This window comes from Petromyzon marinus, chromosome 71, assembly GCF_048934315.1.
Source record: "Petromyzon marinus isolate PM22_M1 ecotype Great Lakes invasive population chromosome 71, UKy_Petmar_22M1.pri1.0, whole genome shotgun sequence".
Classification (NCBI taxonomy): Eukaryota; Metazoa; Chordata; class Hyperoartia; order Petromyzontiformes; family Petromyzontidae; genus Petromyzon; species Petromyzon marinus.
This window is the reverse complement of record NC_133737.1, coordinates 5,082,305-5,104,335: the sequence shown is the minus strand read 5'-3', so window position 1 is coordinate 5,104,335 and position 22,031 is coordinate 5,082,305. Positions and strand designations below refer to the sequence as shown.

Sequence of the window (22,031 nt, the reverse complement as noted above, 5' to 3'; positions counted from 1 at the left end):
TCAGTCACTTAGTCAGTCAGTCACTCAGTCAGTCAGTCACTCAGTCAGTCAGTCACTCAGACAGTCACTCAGTTAGTCACTCAGTTAGTCACTCAGTCAGTCACTCAGTCAGACAGACAGTCAGTCGCGAAATCTCCCGCTCGTCAAAGTCACAGTCGACCTGCAACAAGGACACAGTCACTCAGTTAGTCACTCAGTCAGACAGACAGTCACTCAGTCACTCAGTTAGTCAGTTAGTCAGTCACTCAGTCACTCAGTCAGTCACTCAGTCAGTCACTCAGTCAGACAGTCAGTCGCGAAATCTCCCGCTCGTCAAAGTCACAGTCGACCTGCAACAAGGACACAGTCACTCAGTCAGTCAGTCACTTAGTCAGTCACTCAGTTAGTCACTCACTTAGTCAGTCAGTCACTCAGTCAGTCAGTTAGTCACTCAGTTAGTCACTCAGTCAGTCACTCAGTCAGACAGTTAGTCACACAGTTAGTCAGTCAGTCACTTAGTCAGTCAGTTAGTCAGTTAGTCACTCAGTCAGTCACTCAGTCACTCAGTTAGTCACTCAGTCAGTCACTCAGTTAGTCACTCAGTCAGACAGACAGTCAGTCGCGAAATCTCCCGCTCGTCAAAATCACAGTCGACCTGCAACAAGGACAGTCACTCAGTTAGTCACTCAGTCAGTCACTCAGTCACTCAGTCAGTCAGTCACTCAGTTAGTCACTCAGTCACTCAGTCACTCAGTCAGTCAGTTAGTCACTCAGTTAGTCACTCAGTCAGTCACTCAGTCAGACAGACAGTCAGTCGCGAAATCTCCCGCTCGTCAAAATCACAGTCGACCTGCAACAAGGACAGTCACTCAGTTAGTCACTCAGTCAGACAGACAGTCACTCAGTCACTCAGTTAGTCAGTTAGTCAGTCACTCAGTCACTCAGTCAGTCATTCAGTCAGTCACTCAGTCAGACAGAGTCAGTCGCGAAATCTCCCGCTCGTCAAAGTCACAGTCGACCTGCAACAAGGACACAGTCACTCAGTTAGTCACTCAGTTAGTCAGTCACTCAGTTAGTCACTCAGTTAGTCAGTCAGACAGCCAGTCAGTCACTCAGTCAGTCACTCAGTCACTCAGTCAGTCACTCAGTCAGACAGACAGTCAGTCGCGAAATCTCCCGCTCGTCAAAATCACAGTCGACCTGCAACAAGGACACAGTCACTCAGTTAGTCAGTCACTTAGTCAGTCAGTCACTCACTCAGTCAGTCAGTCACTCACTCAGTTAGTCACTCAGTTAGTCACTCAGTTAGTCAGTTAGTTAGTCACTCAGTCACTCAGTCAGTCAGTCACTCAGTCAGTCACTCAGTCACTCAGTCACTCAGTCAGACAGACAGTGAGTCGCGAAATCTCCCGCTCGTCAAAGTCACAGTCGACCTGCAACAAGGACACAGTCACTCAGTTAGTCAGTCACTTAGTCAGTCACTTAGTCAGTCAGTCACTCAGTCAGCCAGTCAGTCATTCACTCAGTCAGTCAGTCACTCAGTCAGTCACTCAGTCACTCAGTCAGTCACTCAGTTAGTCAGACAGTCAGTCGCGAAATCTCACGCTCGTCAAAGTCACAGTCGACCTGCAACAAGGACACAGTCACTCAGTCAGTCACTCAGTTAGTCAGTCACTTAGTCAGTCAGTCACTCACTCAGTCAGCCAGTCAGTCATTCACTCAGTCAGTCAGTCACTCAGTCAGTCACTCAGTCACTCAGTCAGTCACTCAGTCAGTCAGTCGCGAAATCTCCCGCTCGTCAAAGTCACAGTCGACCTGCAAGAAGGACACAGTCACTCAGTTAGTCAGTCACTTAGTCAGTCACTTAGTCAGTCAGTCACTCACTCAGTCAGCCAGTCAGTCATTCACTCAGTCAGTCAGTCACTCAGTCAGTCACTCAGTCACTCAGTCAGTCACTCAGTTAGTCAGACAGTCAGTCGCGAAATCTCACGCTCGTCAAAGTCACAGTCGACCTGCAACAAGGACACAGTCACTCAGTCAGTCACTCAGTTAGTCAGTCACTTAGTCAGTCAGTCACTCACTCAGTCAGCCAGTCAGTCATTCACTCAGTCAGTCAGTCACTCAGTCAGTCACTCAGTCACTCAGTCAGTCACTCAGTTAGTCAGACAGTCAGTCGCGAAATCTCCCGCTCGTCAAAGTCACAGTTGACCTGCAACAAGGACACAGTCACTCAGTTAGTCAGTCACTTAGTCAGTCACTTAGTCAGTCAGTCACTCACTCAGTCAGCCAGTCAGTCATTCACTCAGTCAGTCAGTCACTCAGTCAGTCACTCAGTCACTCAGTCAGTCACTCAGTTAGTCAGACAGTCAGTCGCGAAATCTCCCGCTCGTCAAAGTCACAGTCGACCTGCAACAAGGACACAGTCACTCAGTCAGTCACTCAGTTAGTCACTCAGTTAGTCAGTCAGTCACTCAGTCAGTCAGTTAGTCACTCAGTCACTCAGTCAGTCACTCAGTCACTCAGTCACTCAGACAGACAGTCAGTCGCGAAATCTCCCGCTCGTCAAAATCACAGTCGACCTGCAACAAGGACACAGTCACTCAGTTAGTCACTCAGTTAGTCAGTCAGTTAGTCACTCAGTCAGTCACTCAGTCACTCAGTTAGTCACTCAGTTAGGCACTCAGTCAGTCACTCAGTCACTCAGTTAGTCACTCAGTTAGTCACTCAGTCAGTCAGTCAGACAGACAGTCAGTCAGACAGTCAGTCGCGAAATCTCCCGCTCGTCAAAGTCACAGTCGACCTGCAACAAGGACACAGTCACTCAGTTAGTCACTCAGTTAGTCAGTCACTTAGTCAGTCAGTCAGTCAGTCACTCAGTTAGTCACTCAGTCAGTCACTCAGTCACTCAGTTAGTCACTCAGTTAGTCACTCAGTTAGTCAGTCAGTCACTCAGTCAGTCAGTCACTCAGTCAGTCACTCAGTTAGTCAGTCAGTCACTCAGTCAGTCAGTTACACAGTCACTCACTCAGTCACTCAGTCAGTCACTCAGTTAGTCACTCAGTCAGTCAGTCACTCAGTCACTCAGTCAGACAGTCAGTCGCGAAATCTCCCGCTCGTCAAAGTCACAGTCGACCTACAACAAGGACACAGTCACTCAGTCAGTCACTCAGTTAGTCACTCAGTTAGTCAGTCAGTCACTCAGTCAGTCAGTTAGTCACTCAGTTAGTCACTCAGTCACTCAGTCAGTCACTCAGTCACTCAGTCACTCAGACAGACAGTCAGTCGCGAAATCTCCCGCTCGTCAAAATCACAGTCGACCTGCAACAAGGACACAGTCACTCAGTTAGTCACTCAGTTAGTCAGTCAGTTAGTCACTCAGTCAGTCACTCAGTCACTCAGTTAGTCACTCAGTTAGTCACTCAGTCAGTCACTCAGTCACTCAGTTAGTCACTCAGTTAGTCACTCAGTCAGTCAGTCAGACAGACAGTCAGTCAGACAGTCAGTCGCGAAATCTCCCGCTCGTCAAAGTCACAGTCGACCTGCAACAAGGACACAGTCACTCAGTTAGTCACTCAGTTAGTCAGTCAGTTAGTCACTCAGTTAGTCACTTAGTCAGTCAGTCACTCAGTTAGTCACTCAGTCAGTCACTCAGTCACTCAGTTAGTCACTCAGTTAGTCACTCAGTTAGTCAGTCAGTCACTCAGTCAGTCAGTCACTCAGTCAGTCACTCAGTTAGTCAGTCAGTCACTCAGTCAGTCAGTTACACAGTCACTCACTCAGTCACTCAGTCAGTCACTCAGTTAGTCACTCAGTCAGTCAGTCACTCAGTCACTCAGTCAGACAGTCAGTCGCGAAATCTCCCGCTCGTCAAAGTCACAGTCGACCTGCAACAAGGACAGTCACTCAGTTAGTCACTCAGTTAGTCAGTCACTTAGTCAGTCAGTCACTCACTCAGTCAGTCAGACAGTCAGTCAGTCACTCAGTTAGTCAGTTAGTCACTCAGTCAGTCACTCAGTCACTCAGTTAGTCACTCAGTCACTCAGTCAGTCAGACAGTCAGTCGCGAAATCTCCCGCTCGTCAAAGTCACAGTCGACCTGCAACAAGGACAGTCACTCAGTTAGTCAGTCACTTAGTCAGTCAGTCACTCACTCAGTCAGTCAGTCACTCAGTCAGACAGACAGTCAGTCGCGAAATCTCCCGCTCGTCAAAGTCACAGTCGACCTGCAACAAGGACACAGTCACTCAGTCAGTCACTCAGTTAGTCACTCAGTCAGTCAGTTAGTCACTCAGACAGTAAGTCACTCAGTTAGTCAGTCACTTAGTCAGTCACTTAGTCAGTCAGTCAGTCACTCAGTTAGTCACTCAGTCAGACAGACAGTCAGTCGCGAAATCTCCCGCTCGTCAAAGTCACAGTCGACCTGCAACAAGGACAGTCACTCAGTTAGTCACTCAGTTAGTCAGTCACTTAGTCAGTCAGTCACTCACTCAGTCAGTCACTCAGTCACTCACTCAGTTAGTCACTCAGTTAGTCAGTTAGTTAGTCACTCAGTCACTCAGTCAGTCACTCAGTCACTCAGTCAGACAGACAGTCAGTCGCGAAATCTCCCGCTCGTCAAAGTCACAGTCGACCTGCAACAAGGACACAGTCACTCAGTTAGTCACTCAGTTAGTCACTCAGTCACTCAGTTAGTCACTCAGTCAGTCACTCAGTCAGTCACTCACTCAGTCACTCAGTCAGCCACTCAGTTAGTCACTCAGTCAGTCAGTCACTCAGTCAGTCACTCAGTCAGTCAGTCACTCAGTCAGTCACTCAGTCACTCAGTTAGTCAGACAGTCAGTCGCAAAATCTCCCGCTCGTCAAAATCACAGTCGACCTGAAACAAGGACAGTCACTCAGTTAGTCACTCAGTTAGTCACTCAGTCACTCAGTTAGTCACTCAGTCAGTCACTCAGTCAGTCACTCACTCAGTCACTCAGTCAGCCACTCAGTTAGTCACTCAGTCAGTCAGTCACTCAGTCAGTCACTCAGTCAGTCAGTCACTCAGTCAGTCACTCAGTCACTCAGTTAGTCAGACAGTCAGTCACAAAATCTCCCGCTCGTCAAAGTCACAGTCGACCTGCAACAAGGACACAGTCACTCAGTTAGTCACTCAGTCAGTCACTCAGTCAGTCAGTCACTCAGTCAGTCAGTCACTCAGTCACTCAGTAAGTCAGTCACTCAGTCAGTCACTCAGTTAGTCACTCAGTTAGTCACTTAGTTAGTCACTTAGTCAGTCAGTCACTCAGTCACTCAGTCAGACAGTCAGTCGCGAAATCTCCCGCTCGTCAAAGTCACAGTCGACCTGCAACAAGGACACAGTCACTCAGTTAGTCAGTCACTTAGTCAGTCACTTAGTCAGTCAGTCACTCACTCAGTCAGCCAGTCAGTCATTCACTCAGTCAGTTACTCACTCACTCAGTTACTCAGTCAGTCACTCAGTCAGTCACTCAGTCAGTCAGTCACTCAGTCACTCAGTCAGACAGACAGTTAGTCAGACAGTCAGTCGCGAAATCTCCCGCTCGTCAAAGTCACAGTCGACCTGCAACAAGGACAGTCACTCAGTTAGTCACTTAGTTAGTCAGTCACTCAGTCACTCAGTCAGTCAGTCACTCAGTTAGTCACTCAGTCACTCAGTCACTCAGTCAGACAGACAGTCACTCAGTCACTCAGTTAGTCACTCAGTTAGTCACTCAGTTAGTCAGTCACTCAGTCATTCAGTTAGTCACTCAGTTAGTCAGTCACTTAGTCAGTCAGTTAGTCACTCAGTTAGTCACTCAGTCAGTCAGTCAGTCACTCAGTTAGTCACTCAGTCAGTCACTCAGTCAGTCACTCAGTCACTCAGTCACTCAGTTAGTCAGTCACTCAGTCATTCAGTCAGTCAGTCACTCAGTCAGACAGTCAGTCAGACAGTCAGTCGCGAAATCTCCCGCTCGTCAAAATCACAGTTGACCTGAAACAAGGACACAGTCACTCAGTTAGTCACTCAGTTAGTCACTCAGATAGTCACTCAGTTAGTCACTCAGATAGTCACTCAGTTAGTCACTCAGTTAGTCAGTCAGTCACTTAGTCAGTTAGTCACTCAGTCACTCAGTTAGTCACTCAGTCAGTCACTCAGTCAGTCACTCAGTTACACAGACACTCAGTCAGTCACTGTCAGTCACTCAGTTAGTCACTCAGTCAGTCAGTCACTCACTCAGTCAGTCGCGAAATCTCCCGCTCGTCAAAGTCACAGTCGACCTGAAACAAGGACACAGTCACTCAGTTAGTCACTCAGTCAGTCAGTCACTCAGTTAGTCACTCAGTTAGTCAGTCACTCAGTCAGTCAGTCACTCAGTCAGTCACTCAGTTAGTCACTCAGTCACTCAGTTAGTCACTCAGTCACTCAGTCAGACAGACAGTCACTCAGTTAGTCACTCAGTCAGTCAGTCACTCAGTCAGTCACTCAGTCAGTCAGTCACTCAGTCAGTCAGTCAGTCACTCAGTCAGTCACTCAGTCAGTCACTCAGTTAGTCAGTCATTCAGTCAGTCATTCAGTCAGTCAGTCAGTCAGTCACTCAGTCAGACAGACAGTCAGTCGCGAAATCTCCCGCTCGTCAAAGTCACAGTCGACCTGCAACAAGGACAGTCACTCAGTTAGTCAGTCACTTAGTCAGTCACTTAGTCAGTCACTTAGTCAGTCAGTCAGTCACTCACTCAGTCAGTCACTCAGTCAGTCAGTCAGTCACTCAGTCAGTCACTCAGTCAGTCACTCAGTCAGTCACTCAGTTAGTCAGTCATTCAGTCAGTCAGTCAGTCACTCAGTCAGTCACTTAGTCACTCAGTCAGTCACTCAGTTAGTCAATCTGTTAGTCAGTCACTTAGTCAGTCAGTCAGTCACTCAGTCAGTCACTCAGTGAGTCACTTAGTCAGTCAGTCACTCAGTCAGACAGTCAGTCAGACAGTCAGTCAGTCACTCAGTCAGTCAGTCACTCAGTCACTCAGTTAGTCAGTCACTTAGTCAGTCAGTCAGTCAGACAGTCAGTCAGTCACTCTCAGTCACTCACTCAGTCAGTCACTCAGTCACTCAGTCAGTCACTCAGTTAGTCAGTCACTTAGTCAGTCACTCAGTTAGTCACTCAGTCAGTCACTCAGTCAGTCACTCACTCAGTCACTCAGTTAGTCAATCTGTTAGTCAGTCACTTAGTCAGTCAGTCACTCAGTCAGTCACTCAGTCAGTCACTTAGTCAGTCAGCCACTCAGTCAGACAGTCAGTCGCAAAATCTCCCACTCGTCAAAGTCACAGTCGACCTGAAACAAGGACACAGTCACTCAGTTAGTCACTCAGTCAGTCAGTCACTCAGTCAGTCACTCAGTCAGTCAGTCACTCAGTCACTCAGTTAGTCAGTCACTTAGTCAGTCAGTCAGTCAGACAGTCAGTCAGTCAGTCACTCAGTCACTCACTCAGTCAGTCACTCAGTCACTCAGTCACTCAGTCACTCAGTCACTCAGTTAGTCAGTCAGTTAGTCAGTCACTTAGTCAGTCACTCAGTTAGTCACTCAGTCAGTCACTCAGTCAGTCAGTCACTTAGTCACTCAGTCAGTCACTCAGTTAGTCAATCTGTTAGTCAGTCACTTAGTCAGTCAGTCAGTCACTCAGTCAGTCACTCAGTCAGTCACTTAGTCAGTCAGTCAGTCACTCAGTCAGACAGTCAGTCAGACAGTCAGTCGCAAAATCTCCCGCTCGTCAAAGTCACAGTCGACCTGCCACAACGACACAGTCACTCAGTTAGTCACTCAGTTAGTCACTCAGTTAGTCAGTCAGTCACTCAGTTAGTCACTCAGTTAGTCACTCAGTTAGTCAGTCAGTCACTCAGTTAGTCACTCAGTCAGTCACTCAGTTAGTCACTCAGTCAGTCACTCAGTCACTCAGTTAGTCACTCAGTTAGTCACTCAGTCAGTCACTCAGTCAGTCACTCAGTCACTCAGTCAGTCACTCAGTCAGTCACTCAGTCAGTCACTCAGTCACTCAGTCAGTCACTCAGTCAGTCACTCAGTCACTCACTCAGTCACTCAGTCAGTCACTCAGTCACTCAGTCACTTAGTCACTCACTCAGTCACTCACTCAGTTACAGTCACTCACCCACTCACCCACTCACCCACCCACTCACCCACTCACCCACTCACCACCACCATCATCATCCTCACCTCTTCGGTACTGAGGATCAGACGCAGAATATCCAGTCTCTGTTTCTCATTCTGAAAGATCATCAACATCATCAGTATCATCAGTAGTATCATCATCATCAGTAGTAGTATCATCATCATCAGTAGTAGTATCATCATAATCAGTAGTAACATCATCATCATCAGTAGTAGTAGTATCATCATAATCAGTAGTATCATCATCATCATCATCAGTAGAAGTATCATCATCATCAGTAGTAGTATCATCATCAGTAGTAGTATCATCATAATCAGTAGTAACATCATCATCAGTAGTAGTATCATCATCATCATCATCAGCAGTAGTATCATCATCATCAGTAGTAGTAACATCATCATCATCAGTAGTAGTATCATCACCACCACCACCACCATCACCACCATCATCACCACCACCACCACCATCACCACCACCATCACCATCACCACCACCACCATCACCACCATCATCACCACCACCACCATCACCACCACCACCACCATCACCGGCAGGGTGATGTGGAACCGAGTTGGCATTCGGCGCAGGATGGCCGCGTCGATGTCCTGGGGACGGTTTGAGGCGCCCATCACCATCACCTGCAACATCAACAACAACAACAACATCAACAACAACATCAACAACAACATCAACATCATCAACATCAACAACATCATCAACAACATCAACAACATCATCATAATTATCAACAACATCAACAACATCAACAACAATATCAATAACATCAACAACATCAACAACAACATCATCATAATTTTCAACAACATCAACAACATCAACAACAATATCAACAACAACAACATCAACTACAACATCATCATAATTATCAACATCAACAACAATATCAATAACAACATCAACAACAACATCATCATAATTATCAACAACATCAACAACAATATCAACAACATCAACAACATCAACTACAACATCATAATTATCAACAACAACATCAACAACATCAACAACACAGCTATTTCTGTGACCAGTCACAAGCTAATCACTCAGCTATTTCAATGCTAAATTCTCCTGTTTGATTTGTACCAGGTGCCTCTGTGGATGTGTAAGCTTTGACTTTAACATAACTATTCCTGTGACCAGTCACAAGCTAATCACTCAGCTATTTCAATGCTACATTCTCCTGTTTGATTTGTACCAGGTGCCTCTGTGGATGTGTAGGCTTTGACTTTAACACAACTATTTCTGTGACCAGTCACAAGCTAATCACTCAGCTATTTCAATGCTAAATTATCCTGTTTGATTTTTGTACTAGGTGCCTCTGTGGATGTGTAGGCTTTGACTTTAACACAACTATTTCTGTGACCAGTCACAAGCTAATCACTCAGCTATTTCAATGCTAAATTCTCCTGTTTGATTTGTACTAGGTGCCTCTGTGGATGTGTAGGCTTTGACTTTAACATAGCCATTTCTGTGACCAGTCACAAGCTAATCACTCGGCTATTTCAACGCTAAATTCTCCTGTTTGATTTGTACTAGGTGCCTCTGTGAATGTGTGGGCTTTGACTTTAACATAGCCATTTCTGTGACCAGTCACACAAGCTAATCACTCAGCTATTTCAATGCTAAATTCTCCTGTTTGATTTGTACCAGGTGCCTCTGTGGATGTGTAGGCTTTGACTTTAACATAGCCATTTCTGTGACCAGTCACACAAGCTAATCACTCAGCTATTTCAATGCTAAATTCTCCTGTTTGATTTGTACTAGGTGCCTCTGTGGATGTGTAGGCTTTGACTTTAACATAGCTATTTCTGTGACCAGTCACAAGCTAATCACGCAGCTATTTCAATGCTAAATTCTCCTGTTTGATTTGTACTAGGTGCCTTTGTGGATGTGTATGCTTTGACTTGAACATAGCCATTTCTGTGACCAGTCACAAGCTAATCCCTCAGTTATTTCAATGCTAAATTCTCCTGTTTGATTTTTGTACTAGGTGCCTCTGTGGATGTGTAGGCTTTGACTTTAACACGGCTATTTCTGTGACCAGTCACAAGCTAATCACTCGGCTATTTCAACGCTAAATTCTCCTGTTTGATTTGTACTAGGTGCCTCTGTGGATGTGTAGGCTTTGACTTTAACATAGCCATTTCTGTGACCAGTCACAAGCTAATCACTCAGCTATTTCAATGCTAAATTCTCCTGTTTGATTTGTACTAGGTGCATCTGTGGATGTGTAGGCTTTGACTTTAACAAAGCTATTTCTGTGACCAGTCACAAGCTAATCACTCAGCTATTTAAATGCTAAATTCTCCTGTTTGATTTGTACTAGGTGCCTCTGTGGATGTGTAAGCTTTGACTTTAACATAGCTAATTCTGTGACCAGTCACAAGCTAATCACTCAGCTATTTCAACGCTAAATCCTCCTGTTTGATTTTTGTACTAGGTGCCTCTGTGGATGTGTAGGCTTTGACTTTAACATAGCCATTTCTGTGACCAGTCACACAAGCTAATCACTCAGCTATTTCAATGCTAAATCCTCCTGTTTGATTTGTACTAGGTGCCTCTGTGGATGTGTAGGCTTTGACTTTAACATAGCTATTTCTGTGACCAGTCACAAGCTAATCACTCAGCTATTTCAATGCTAAATCCTCCTGTTTGATTTGTACCAGGTGCCTCTGTGGATGTGTAGGCTTTGACTTTAACATAGCCATTTCTGTGACCAGTCACAAGCTAATCACTCAGCTATTTCAACGCTAAATTCTCCTGTTTGATTTGTACTAGGTGCCTCTGTGGATGTGTAAGCTTTGACTTTAACATAGCCATTTCTGTGACCAGTCACAAGCTAATCACTCAGCTATTTCAATGCTAAATTCTCCTGTTTGATTTGTACCAGGTGCCTCTGTGGATGTGTAGGCTTTGACTTTAACATAGCCATTTCTGTGACCAGTCACAAGCTAATCCCTCAGCTATTTCAATGCTAAATTCTCCTGTTTGATTTGTACTAGGTGCCTCTGTGGATGTGTAGTCTTTGACTTTAACATAGCCATTTCTGTGACCAGTCACACAAACTAATCACTCAGCTATTTCAATGCTAAATCCTCCTGTTTGATTTTTGTACTAGGTGCCTCTGTGGATGTGTAGGCTTTGACTTTAACACGACCATTTCCCGCGACCAGTCACACAAACTAATCACGCAGCTATTTCAATGCTAAATTATCCGAACCAAACGTTAAACTAATTTTTTTGTCCAACGGTACAGTGTGTGTATATATATATATTTTTTAAGTACTGGTACCCGCAAACTTTCACAGCTTCTTAAACAAAATTTCCCTTTTTGCAACCACGCCACCAATATGTAAACTCCCCCTCTCGCCCATGCCAGTCTGTGGATGTCCGCCCCCTCTCTCTACACCGTTCAAGTCCGCCAATTAAATGCTTCATAATTATTATATATTCTTAGTTCTTTCGGTAAAGTCACCACGTTGAAGGGGAAACAATATAAAATAATAAAGTATATATATAAAAAACAATAATAAAAAAATTCCCACGGACGTTTCGACCATAACACAAACGGTTGTCTTCAGGTTTGTTGGTTTGCATTAATTTATTTATTTTTAAACGGTGTATCTATTTATTTATTTATAAAAACGTCAGCGCCATGCGCAGCTATTTGGCAGATTATTTAGAAGGACTAGTCCATCTATGTTCTGAAACAGAGGAGGGGGGAGACGAAATATTTAATGTACGCTGTCTGAAAGCCACCGTAAGCGTGAACAATCGATTAAGACCCCCGAAATGGTTTATCAAATCCTTCCAATGATTGCTGAGCCAGAATCCATCTTCTCGGTCGAAAATGTCTCTTGTGCTCGTGTACGTGGATAGCCTCATGAACGAATCTCTCATGGTAGCCGTAAGCATGAACAATCAATTAAGACCCCTGAAATGGTTTATCAAATCCTTCCAATGATTGCTAAGCCAGAATCCATCTTCTCGGTTGAAATTGTCTCTTGTGCTCGTGCACGTGGATAGCCTCATGAACGAATCTCTCATGGTAGCCGTAAGCGTGAACAATCGATTAAGAACTGAAATGGTTTATCAAATCCTTCCAATGATTGCTAAGCCAGAATCCATCTTCTCGGTTGAAATTGTCTCTTGTGCTCGTGCACGTGGATAGCCTCATGAACGAATCTCTCATGGTAGCCGTAAGCGTGAACAATCAATTAAGACCCCTGAAATGCTTTATCAAATCCTTCCAATGATTGCTAAGCCAGAATCCATCTTCTCGGTCGAAATTGTCTCTTGTGCTCGTGTACGTGGATAGCCTCATGAACGAATCTCTCATGGTAGCCGTAAGCATGAACAATCAATTAAGACCCCTGAAATGCTTTATCAAATCCTTCCAATGATTGCTAAGCCAGAATCCATCTTCTCGGTCGAAAATGTCTCTTGTGCTCGTGCACGTGGATAGCCTCATGAACGAATCTCTCATGGTAGCCGTAAGCATGAACAATCGATTAAGACCCCTGAAATGGTTTATCAAATCCTTCCAATGATTGCTAAGCCAGAATCCATCTTCTCGGTCGAAATTGTCTCTTGTGCTCGTGCACGTGGATAGCCTCATGAACGAATCTCTCATGGTAGCCGTAAGCATGAACAATCAATTAAGACCCCTGAAATGGTTTATCAAATCCTTCCAATGATTGCTAAGCCAGAATCCATCTTCTCGGTCGAAAATGTCTCTTGTGCTCGTGCACGTGGATAGCCTCATGAACGAATCTCTCATGGTAGCCGTAAGCATGAACAATCGATTAAGACCCCTGAAATGGTTTATCAAATCATTCCAATGATTTCTAAGCCAGAATCCATCTTCTCGGTTGAAAATGTCTCTTGTGCTCGTGCACGTGGATAGCCTCATGAACGAATCTCTCATGGTAGCCGCAAGCATGAACAATCGATTAAGACCCCTGAAATGGTTTATCAAATCCTTCCAATGATTGCTAAGCCAGAATCCATCTTCTCGGTCGAAAATGTCTCTTGTGCTCGTGCACGTGGATAGCCTCATGAACGAATCTCTCATGGTAGCCGTCTGGCTTAGCAATATATATATATATTTTTATTATTTTCTTGTTTCCCTTCAACGTGGTGGCTCTACCGAAAGAACCAAGAATATGAATCACTGCAGTCACGAAAGCTTTAAATCAAAATGCCAAATTTGTGGTCATGCCGATTCCTTTGTCAAGGCACCTTAACGCTCTCGCACACGGGTTTAAAGGATCCGGGTTCTGAGCGTGGCTCTCTCTCTCTCTCTGTGTCTCTCTGTGTCTCTCTGTCTCTCTCTGTTTGTGCGTCTGTCTCATCCCAGCGCTGTCCTCCAGACGGCGCCTGGGGTCGCTTGAACCTGATTAAGGCCTCTTGTGCCGTGGCCCGAAACGTCGTGGGAAATTTTACCGTCGCGCTATTTGACTTTTCGACTTAAAGCTTCCGTGACTGCGAGGATTCATCTTCTTTGGTTCTTTTTCGGTGAAGTCACCACCACCACCACCACCACCACGTAGAATGAGAATTAAATAATACATTGATGAAGTAAAATAACACAATAATAATATTCTAACACGACGTTTCAGCAACAACACAAGCGGCCTTCATCAGGTGAAGGGGGCGAGACCGTCTGGTAGGACAGCGCTGGAGTGAAAGACAGACAGTCTCGCCCCTTCACCTGATGAAGGCCGCTTGTGTTGTGGCCGGAAACGTCGTGAGAATTTTACTGTTGTGTTATTTTATTTTATCAATTTATTATTTTATTTTACTTCATCAATTTATTATTTTATTCTCATTCTACGTGGGTGGTGACTTTACCGAAAGAAGCAAAGAGGAACATCAACAACAACAACATCATCAACAACATCATCAACAACAACATCAACAACATCAACAACAACATCATCAACAACAACATCACTACTAACATCATCAACAACATCATCAACAACAACAGAAGGAGAGGCAGGATCAGGGCCAAGGTGAGGCCATCAGCCTGAAATAACAACATCAACAACAACATCAACAACATCACTACTAACAACATCATCAACATCAACAACATCATCAACATCATCATCACTACTAACATCAACAACATCAACAACAACATCAACAACAACATCAACAACAACATCAACAACAACATCAACTACATCAACAACAACATCATCAACTACATCAACAACATCAACAACAACATCAACAACAACAACATCATCAACTACATCATCAACTACATCAACAACATCAACAACAACATCATCAACTACATCAACAACATCAACATCATCAACATCATCATCAACAACATCATCAACATCATCATCAACAACATCAACAACAACATCAACAACATCAACAACATCAACAACAACATCAACAACATCAACAACAACAACATCAACAACAACATCATCAACATCAACGAAACAACATCATCAACATCAACGAAACAACATCATCAACAACAACGAAACAACATCATCAACATCAACGAAACAACATCAACAACATCACCTGCAACAACATCAACAACATCAACAACAACATCAACAACATCAACAACAACATCAACGAACCACCACCACCATCACCACCACCACCACCATCATCACCTCGCTGGAGTCACGATCTGTCTGCAGGCCGTCCCACAGAGACATGAATTGAGCCTTCATCATAGCGGTGGCTTCATGGTCAGAAGATGAGCGGCTTCGGAGGAACGAGTCTGGGAACATCACTCAGTCAGTTAGTTAGACACTCAGTCAGTCAGTCACTCAGTTAGTCACTCAGTTAGACACTCAGTCAGTTAGTCAGTCAGTCAGTCAAACACTCAGTTAGTTAGCCAGTTAGGTAGTTAGACACTCAGTCAGTTAGTCAGTCAGTCAGTTAGTTAGTTAGTCACTCAGTCAGTCAGTCACTCAGTCAGTTAGTTAGTCAGTTAGTTAGTCAGTTAGTCAGTTAGTTAGTTAGTCAGTTAGTCAGTCAGTCAGACACTCAGTCAGTCAGTCACTCAGTCAGTTAGACACTCAGTCAGTCAGTCACTCAGTCAGTTAGACACTCAGTCAGTTAGTCACTCAGTCACTCACTCAGTCAGTCACTCACTCAGCCAGTCATTTACTCAGTCAGTCACTCACCCACCCACCCACTCACCCACCCACTCACCCACCCACCCACTCACTCACCCCCCCACTCACCACTCACCACCACCACCACCACCACCACCCACCCACTCACTCACCCACCCACCCCCCCACCCACCCCTCCACCCACCCACCCACCCCCCCACCCACCCACTCACCCACCCACCCACTCACCCACCCACCCACTCACCCACCCACCCACTCACCCCCCCACTCACCCACCCACTCACCCACCCACCCACTCACCCATCCACCCCCCCACCCACCCACTCACCCCCCCACCCACCCACTCACCCACCCACCCACCCACCCACTCACCCCCCCACTCACCCACCCACCCACCCACCCACCCACTCACCCACCCACCCCCCCACCCACCCACCCACCCCCCCACTCACCCCCCCACTCACCCACCCACTCACCCACCCACCCACCCCACCCACCCTTCCACCCACCAATCTCGTCTATAAAAATGATCGTTGGCCGGATTTTCCTCGCCAGGGAGAAGACGGCTGCCGTGAGCTTCTGGCTCTCTCCGTACCACTTGTCCGTCAGTACCGACGGCTGCAGATTCACGAACCTGCGGGTACATTAGCATAAATTAGCATAGATTAACATAAATTATAATTGAGCGGGATAGTTTGTGCGCCGCTTGTCCGTCAGTACCGACGGCTGCAGATTCACGAACCTGCGGGTGGCATTAGCATAAATTAACATACATTATAATAAATTATAATAAATTATAATTGAGCGGGATAGTTTGTGTGCCGCTTGTCCGTCAGTACCGACGGCTGCAGAATCACGAACCTGCGGGTGGCATTAGCATAAATTAACATAGATTATAATAAATTATAATTGAGCGGGATAGTTTGTGTGCCGCTTGTCCGTCAGTACCGACGGCTGCAGATTCACGAACCTGCGGGTGGCATTAGCATAAATTAACATAGATTATAATAAATTATAATTGAGCGGGATAGTTTGTGTGCCGCTTGTCCGTCAGTACCGACGGCTGCAGATTCACGAACCTGCGGGTGGCATTAGCATAAATTAACATAGATTAACATAAATTATAATTGAGCGCGATGATGCGCGCCGCTCGTCCGTCAGTACCGACGGCTGCAGATTCACGAACCTGCGGGTGGCATTAGCATAAATTAACATAGATTATAATAAATTATAATTGAGCGGGATAGTTTGTGTGCCGCTTGTCCGTCAGTACCGACGGCTGCAGATTCACGAACCTGCGGGTGGCATTAGCATAAATTAACATAGATTAACATAAATTATAATTGAGCGCGATGATGCGCGCCGCTCGTCCGTCAGTACCGACGGCTGCAGATTCACGAACCTGCGGGTGGCATTAGCATAAATTAACATAGATTATAATAAATTATAATTGAGCGGGATAGTTTGTGTGCCGCTTGTCCGTCAGTACCGACGGCTGCAGATTCACGAACCTGCGGGTGGCATTAGCATAAATTAACATAGATTAACATAAATTAAAATTGAGCGCGATGATGCGCGCCGCTCGTCCGTCAGTACCGACGGCTGCAGATTCACGAACCTGCGGGTGGCATTAGCATAAATTAACATACATTATAATAAATTATAATTGAGCGGGATAGTTTGTGTGCCACTTGTCCGTCAGTACCGACGGCTGCAGATTCACGAACCTGCGGGTGGCATTAGCATAAATTAACATACATTATAATAAATTATAATTGAGCGGGATGATGCGCGCCGCTCGTCCGTCAGTACCGACGGCTGCAGATTCACGAACCTGCGGGTGGCATTAGCATAAATTAACATAGATTATAATAAATTATAATTGAGCGGGATAGTTTGTGTGCCACTTGTCCGTCAGTACCAACGGCTGCAGATTCACGAACCTGCGGGTACATTAGCATAAATTAACATACATTATAATAAATTATAATTGAGCGGGATAGTTTGTGTGCCGCTTGTCCGTCAGTACCGACGGCTGCAGATTCACGAACCTGCGGGTGGCATTAGCATAAATTAACATAGATTAACATAAATTATAATTGAGCGCGATGATGCGCGCCGCTCGTCCGTCAGTACCGACGGCTGCAGATTCACGAACCTGCGGGTGGCATTAGCATAAATTAACATAGATTATAATAAATTATAATTGAGCGGGATAGTTTGTGTGCCACTTGTCCGTCAGTACCAACGGCTGCAGATTCACGAACCTGCGGGTACATTAGCATAAATTAACATACATTATAATAAATTATAATTGAGCGGGATAGTTTGTGTGCCACTTGTCCGTCAGTACCGACGGCTGCAGATTCACGAACCTGCGGGTTGCATTAGCATAAATTAACATGCATTAGCATAAATTAACCTGCATTAGCATATATTAACCTGCATTAGCATAAATTATAATTGAGTGCGATAATGCGTTCCACTTCAAAAACCTGCTAACAATTAACGTGAATTTGAATTAATTAGAATAATTATGGTAATTGTCCGTGTACGACTCGTCCGTCAGCACCGACCGGCTGCAGATTCACAAACCTGAATAAATTATAATAAATTATAATAAATTTGTAGCAATGAGAATCTGGTTTCAATTCGAATTTTTGCATCAATTAGAATTAATTTTGATGGATCCTGACTAATTTATGGAAGTTGGCTGCTTATGAATATTAATTCCCTTTTAAATCCTTCGTGACTGCAGGCATTCATATTCTTGGTTCTTTGGGTAAAATCACCACCACCACGTAGATAGGGAAACAATAAAATAATAAAAATCTAAAACAATAAAATTATTATTCTTGGTTCTTTGGGTAAAGTCACCACCATGTAGATAGGGAAACAATAAAATAATAAAAATATAAAACAATAAAATTATTATTCTTGGTTCTTTGGGGGTAAAGTCACCACCACGTAGAAGGGAAACAATAAAATAATAAAAATATAAAACAATAAAATTATTATTCTTGGTTCTTTGGGGTAAAGTCACCACCACGTAGATAGGGGAACAATAAAATAATAAAAATATAAAACATAAATAATAAAAATTAAAACATTATGTTTTATAAACATATCGCGTTTAATTTTTTAATTTAAAAAAAATTACGTTTAATAAAAATGGAACATAAATAATAATAAAAACATAAAACGTGTTTTATAAACACGTTTTAGTTTTTAATAATAAAACAAATAATAACAAATATATTATTTTTTATTTCATTATTTCCCTTCTACTTGACGGTGACTTTACCCCAGAGAACCAAGAATATTAATTCCTGCAGTCACGAAAGCTTTAAATAATTTTTTTTTTTAATTGTATTATGTTTTTAATTAGATAACTTCTTCATTAAAAGCTCAGATCATTTATACATCTGGAATAATTAAAAGTGAAAACGACATTTCTTGGTTTAATTCTTCATGGTTGTCTCGGTAAAGTCACGGAGAACGGAAATGAAATAATAAAAATAAAGCAAATAATAAAATAATAATACTTAAATACAAATAAAACAAAATAAAAAACAAAAAAATAAAATATTAATAAAAGGAAAACGAAATTAGAATAAAATAAATAATAAAATAGTGATTGCGTGGAAACTAATACAATAAAAATAACAAATACAATTGAAATAAAATAAAAATGAAATATTATAAAAACAATATAAAAATAAATAAAAAATTCCTACAAATTGCGCATAATAATAAAAATAACATTAAAATTTAAAAATAAAATAATTATTGCATAAAGAATAATAAAATAAAAATAAAATTTAAATACAATAATACAATTATAATTTTTTTTTTATAAAATACAAAATAAAATAAAAATTTAAATAAACGTCCTCGCTGGGGGTTTTGGTTCGATGCGAACTTTCACCCGCCCCCTCTACGGCCCCGCCAAGCGTTGATTGGCTGCTTGGTCCCGGTCACGTGACGCACATCAAACCAATCCGTGCCGCGTTAGTCACGGAATGACAGAATGACAGAGCTTGGGTGTTTATGTACTGGATGAATGTTCTTGCGTGCCAATGCTAATTCATGCTAATTTATGCTAATTCATGCTAAATCATGCTAATTTATGCTAATTCATGCTAATTTATTATAATTTATGTTACCTGCACCCGGCTTCGCTGGCGGTGGCTCTGGCGACGAGAGTCTTGCCGCAGCCTGGAGGGCCGTGCAGGAGAACCCCTACAACAACAACAACAACAACATCAACAACAACTACAAGGTCAACAACTTAAACAACAACAACAACTTAAACAACAACAACAACATCAACAACAACTACAAGGTCAACAACTTAAACAACAACTTAAAGAACAACAACAACTACGTCAACAACTTAAACAACAACAACTACAACAACATCAACAACAACTACAACAACATCAACAACAACAACAACAAGGTCAACTACAACTTAAACAACAACAAGGTCAACTACAACAACTACAACTACTACGTCAACAACTACAACAACAACAACTTAAACAACAACAACAACTTAAACAACAACAACAACATCAACAACAACTACAAGGTCAACAACTTAAACAACAACAACAACAACTTAAACAACAACATAAACAACAACTACAAGGTCAACAACTTAAACAACAACTTAAACAACAACTTAAACAACAACAACAACGTCAACAACTTAAACAACAACAACTACAACAACATCAACAACAACTACAACAACATCAACAACAACAACAACAAGGTCAACTACAACTTAAACAACAAGGTCAACTACAACAACTACAACTACTACGTCAACAACTACAACAACAACAACTTAAACAACAACAAGGTCAACTACAACAACAACTTAAACAACAACTTAAACAACAACAAGGTCAACTACAACAACATCAACAACAACATCAACAACGTCAACAACAACTACAAGGTCAACAACTACAACAACAACAAGGTCAACTACAACAACATCAACAACAACAACTTAAACAACAACTTAAACAACAACAACAACAACTACAAGGTCAACTACAACAACAACAACAACTACAACAACTACATCAACAACAACAACAACAACTACAAGGTCAACAACTACAACAACAACTACTACGTCAACAACAACAACGTCAACAACATCAACAACAACAACAACTACTACGTCAACAACAACAACGTCAACAACATCAACAACAACAACAACTACTACGTCAACAACAACATCAACAACATCAACAACATCAACATCAACAACATCAACAACATCAACAACAACATCAACAACATCAACAACAACAACATCAACAACAACGTCAACAACAACATCAACAACAACAACGTCAACAACATCAACAACATCAACAACATCAACAACAACATCAACAACATCAACAACAACAACATCAACAACAACGTCAACAACAACATCAACAACATCAACATCAACAACATCAACAACATCAACAAGCTAGCTGTGTAGCTGGCTGAGTGAGTGAGTAGCTAGCTGGGTAGCTGGCTGAGTGAGTGAGTAGCTGGCTGAGTGAGTAGCTGGGTAGCTGGCTGAGTGAGTGAGTAGCTAACTGGGTAGCTGGCTGAGTGAGTGAGTAGCTGGGTAGCTGGCTGAGTGAGTGAGTAGCTGGCTGAGTGAGTGAGTAGCTGGGTAGCTGGCTGAGTGAGTGAGTAGCTGGCTGTGTAGCTGGCTGAGTGAGTGAGTAGCTAGCTGGGTGGCTGGCTGAGTGAGTAGCTGGGTAGCTGGCTGAGTGAGTGAGTAGCTAACTGGGTAGCTGGCTGAGTGAGTGAGTAGCTGGGTAGCTGGCTGAGTGAGTGAGTAGCTGGCTGAGTGAGTGAGTAGCTAGCTGGGTAGCTGGCTGAGTGAATGAGTGAGTAGCTGGCTGAGTGAGTGAGTAGCTAGCAGGGTAGCTGGCTGAGTGAGTGAGTAGCTGGCTGGGTAGCTGGCTGAGTGAGTGAGTAGCTAGCTGGGTAGCTGGCTGAGTGAGTGAGTAGCTGGCTGGGTAGCTGGCTGAGTGAGTGAGTAGCTGGCTGGGTAGCTGACTGAGTGAGTGAGTAGCTAGCTGGGTAGCTGGCTGAGTGAGTGAGTAGCTAGCTGGGTAGCTGGCTGAGTGAGTGAGTGAGTAGCTGGGTAGCTGGCTGAGTGAGTGAGTAGCTGGCTGGGCAGCTGGCTGAGTGAGTGAGTAGCTAGCTGGGTAGCTGGCTGAGTGAGTGAGTAGCTAGCTGAGTGAGGGAGTAGCTGGCTGAGTGAGTGAGTAGCTGGGTAGCTGGCTGAGTGATTGAGTAGCTAGCTGGGTAGCTGGCTGAGTGAGTGAGTAGCTGGCTGGATAGCTGGCTGAGTGAGTAGCTGAGTGAGTGAGTAGCTGGCTGGGTAGCTGGCTGAGTGAGTGAGTAGCTGGCTGAGTGAGTAGCTGGCTGAGTGAGTGAGTAGCTAGCTGGGTAGCTGGCTGAGTGAGTGAGTAGCTGGGTAGCTGGCTGAGTGAGTGAGTAGCTGGGTAGCTGGCTGAGTGAGTGAGTAGCTAGCCGGGTAGCTGGCTGAGTGAGTGAGTAGCTGGCTGAGTGAGTGAGTAGCTGGCTGAGTGAGTGAGTAGCTGGGTAGCTGGCTGAGTGAGTGAGTAGCTGGGTAGCTGGCTGAGTGAGTGAGTAGCTGGGTAGCTGGCTGAGTGAGTGAGTAGCTAG

General features: G+C 43.9%; 1 protein-coding gene across 5 annotated transcripts in view; it reads right to left on the bottom strand.

Annotated features, from left to right (window-relative positions):
* ATAD1 (ATPase family AAA domain containing 1) overlaps nt 1–22,031 on the bottom strand; it is a 47,951-nt gene that overhangs the window by 15,087 nt on the left and 10,833 nt on the right. For 4 of the 5 annotated variants that reach the window (XR_012930506.1, XM_076055285.1, XM_076055283.1 and 1 more), the window contains exons 4-8: nt 19,472–19,547; nt 15,815–15,939; nt 14,835–14,944; nt 8,709–8,798; nt 8,205–8,255 (exon numbers count right to left, since the gene is read on the bottom strand). Coding sequence is in view for 4 of the 5 variants with exons in the window: in XM_076055285.1 (XP_075911400.1) it covers nt 8,205–8,255; nt 8,709–8,798; nt 14,835–14,944; nt 15,815–15,939; nt 19,472–19,547 (452 nt within the window). In the remaining variant the exon portion in view is untranslated. Of the gene's footprint in view, nt 1–7,697; nt 7,761–8,204; nt 8,256–8,708; nt 8,799–14,834; nt 14,945–15,814; nt 15,940–19,471; nt 19,548–22,031 lie in introns of those variants that run through there. The other variant, XM_076055286.1, reaches the window with a different exon arrangement.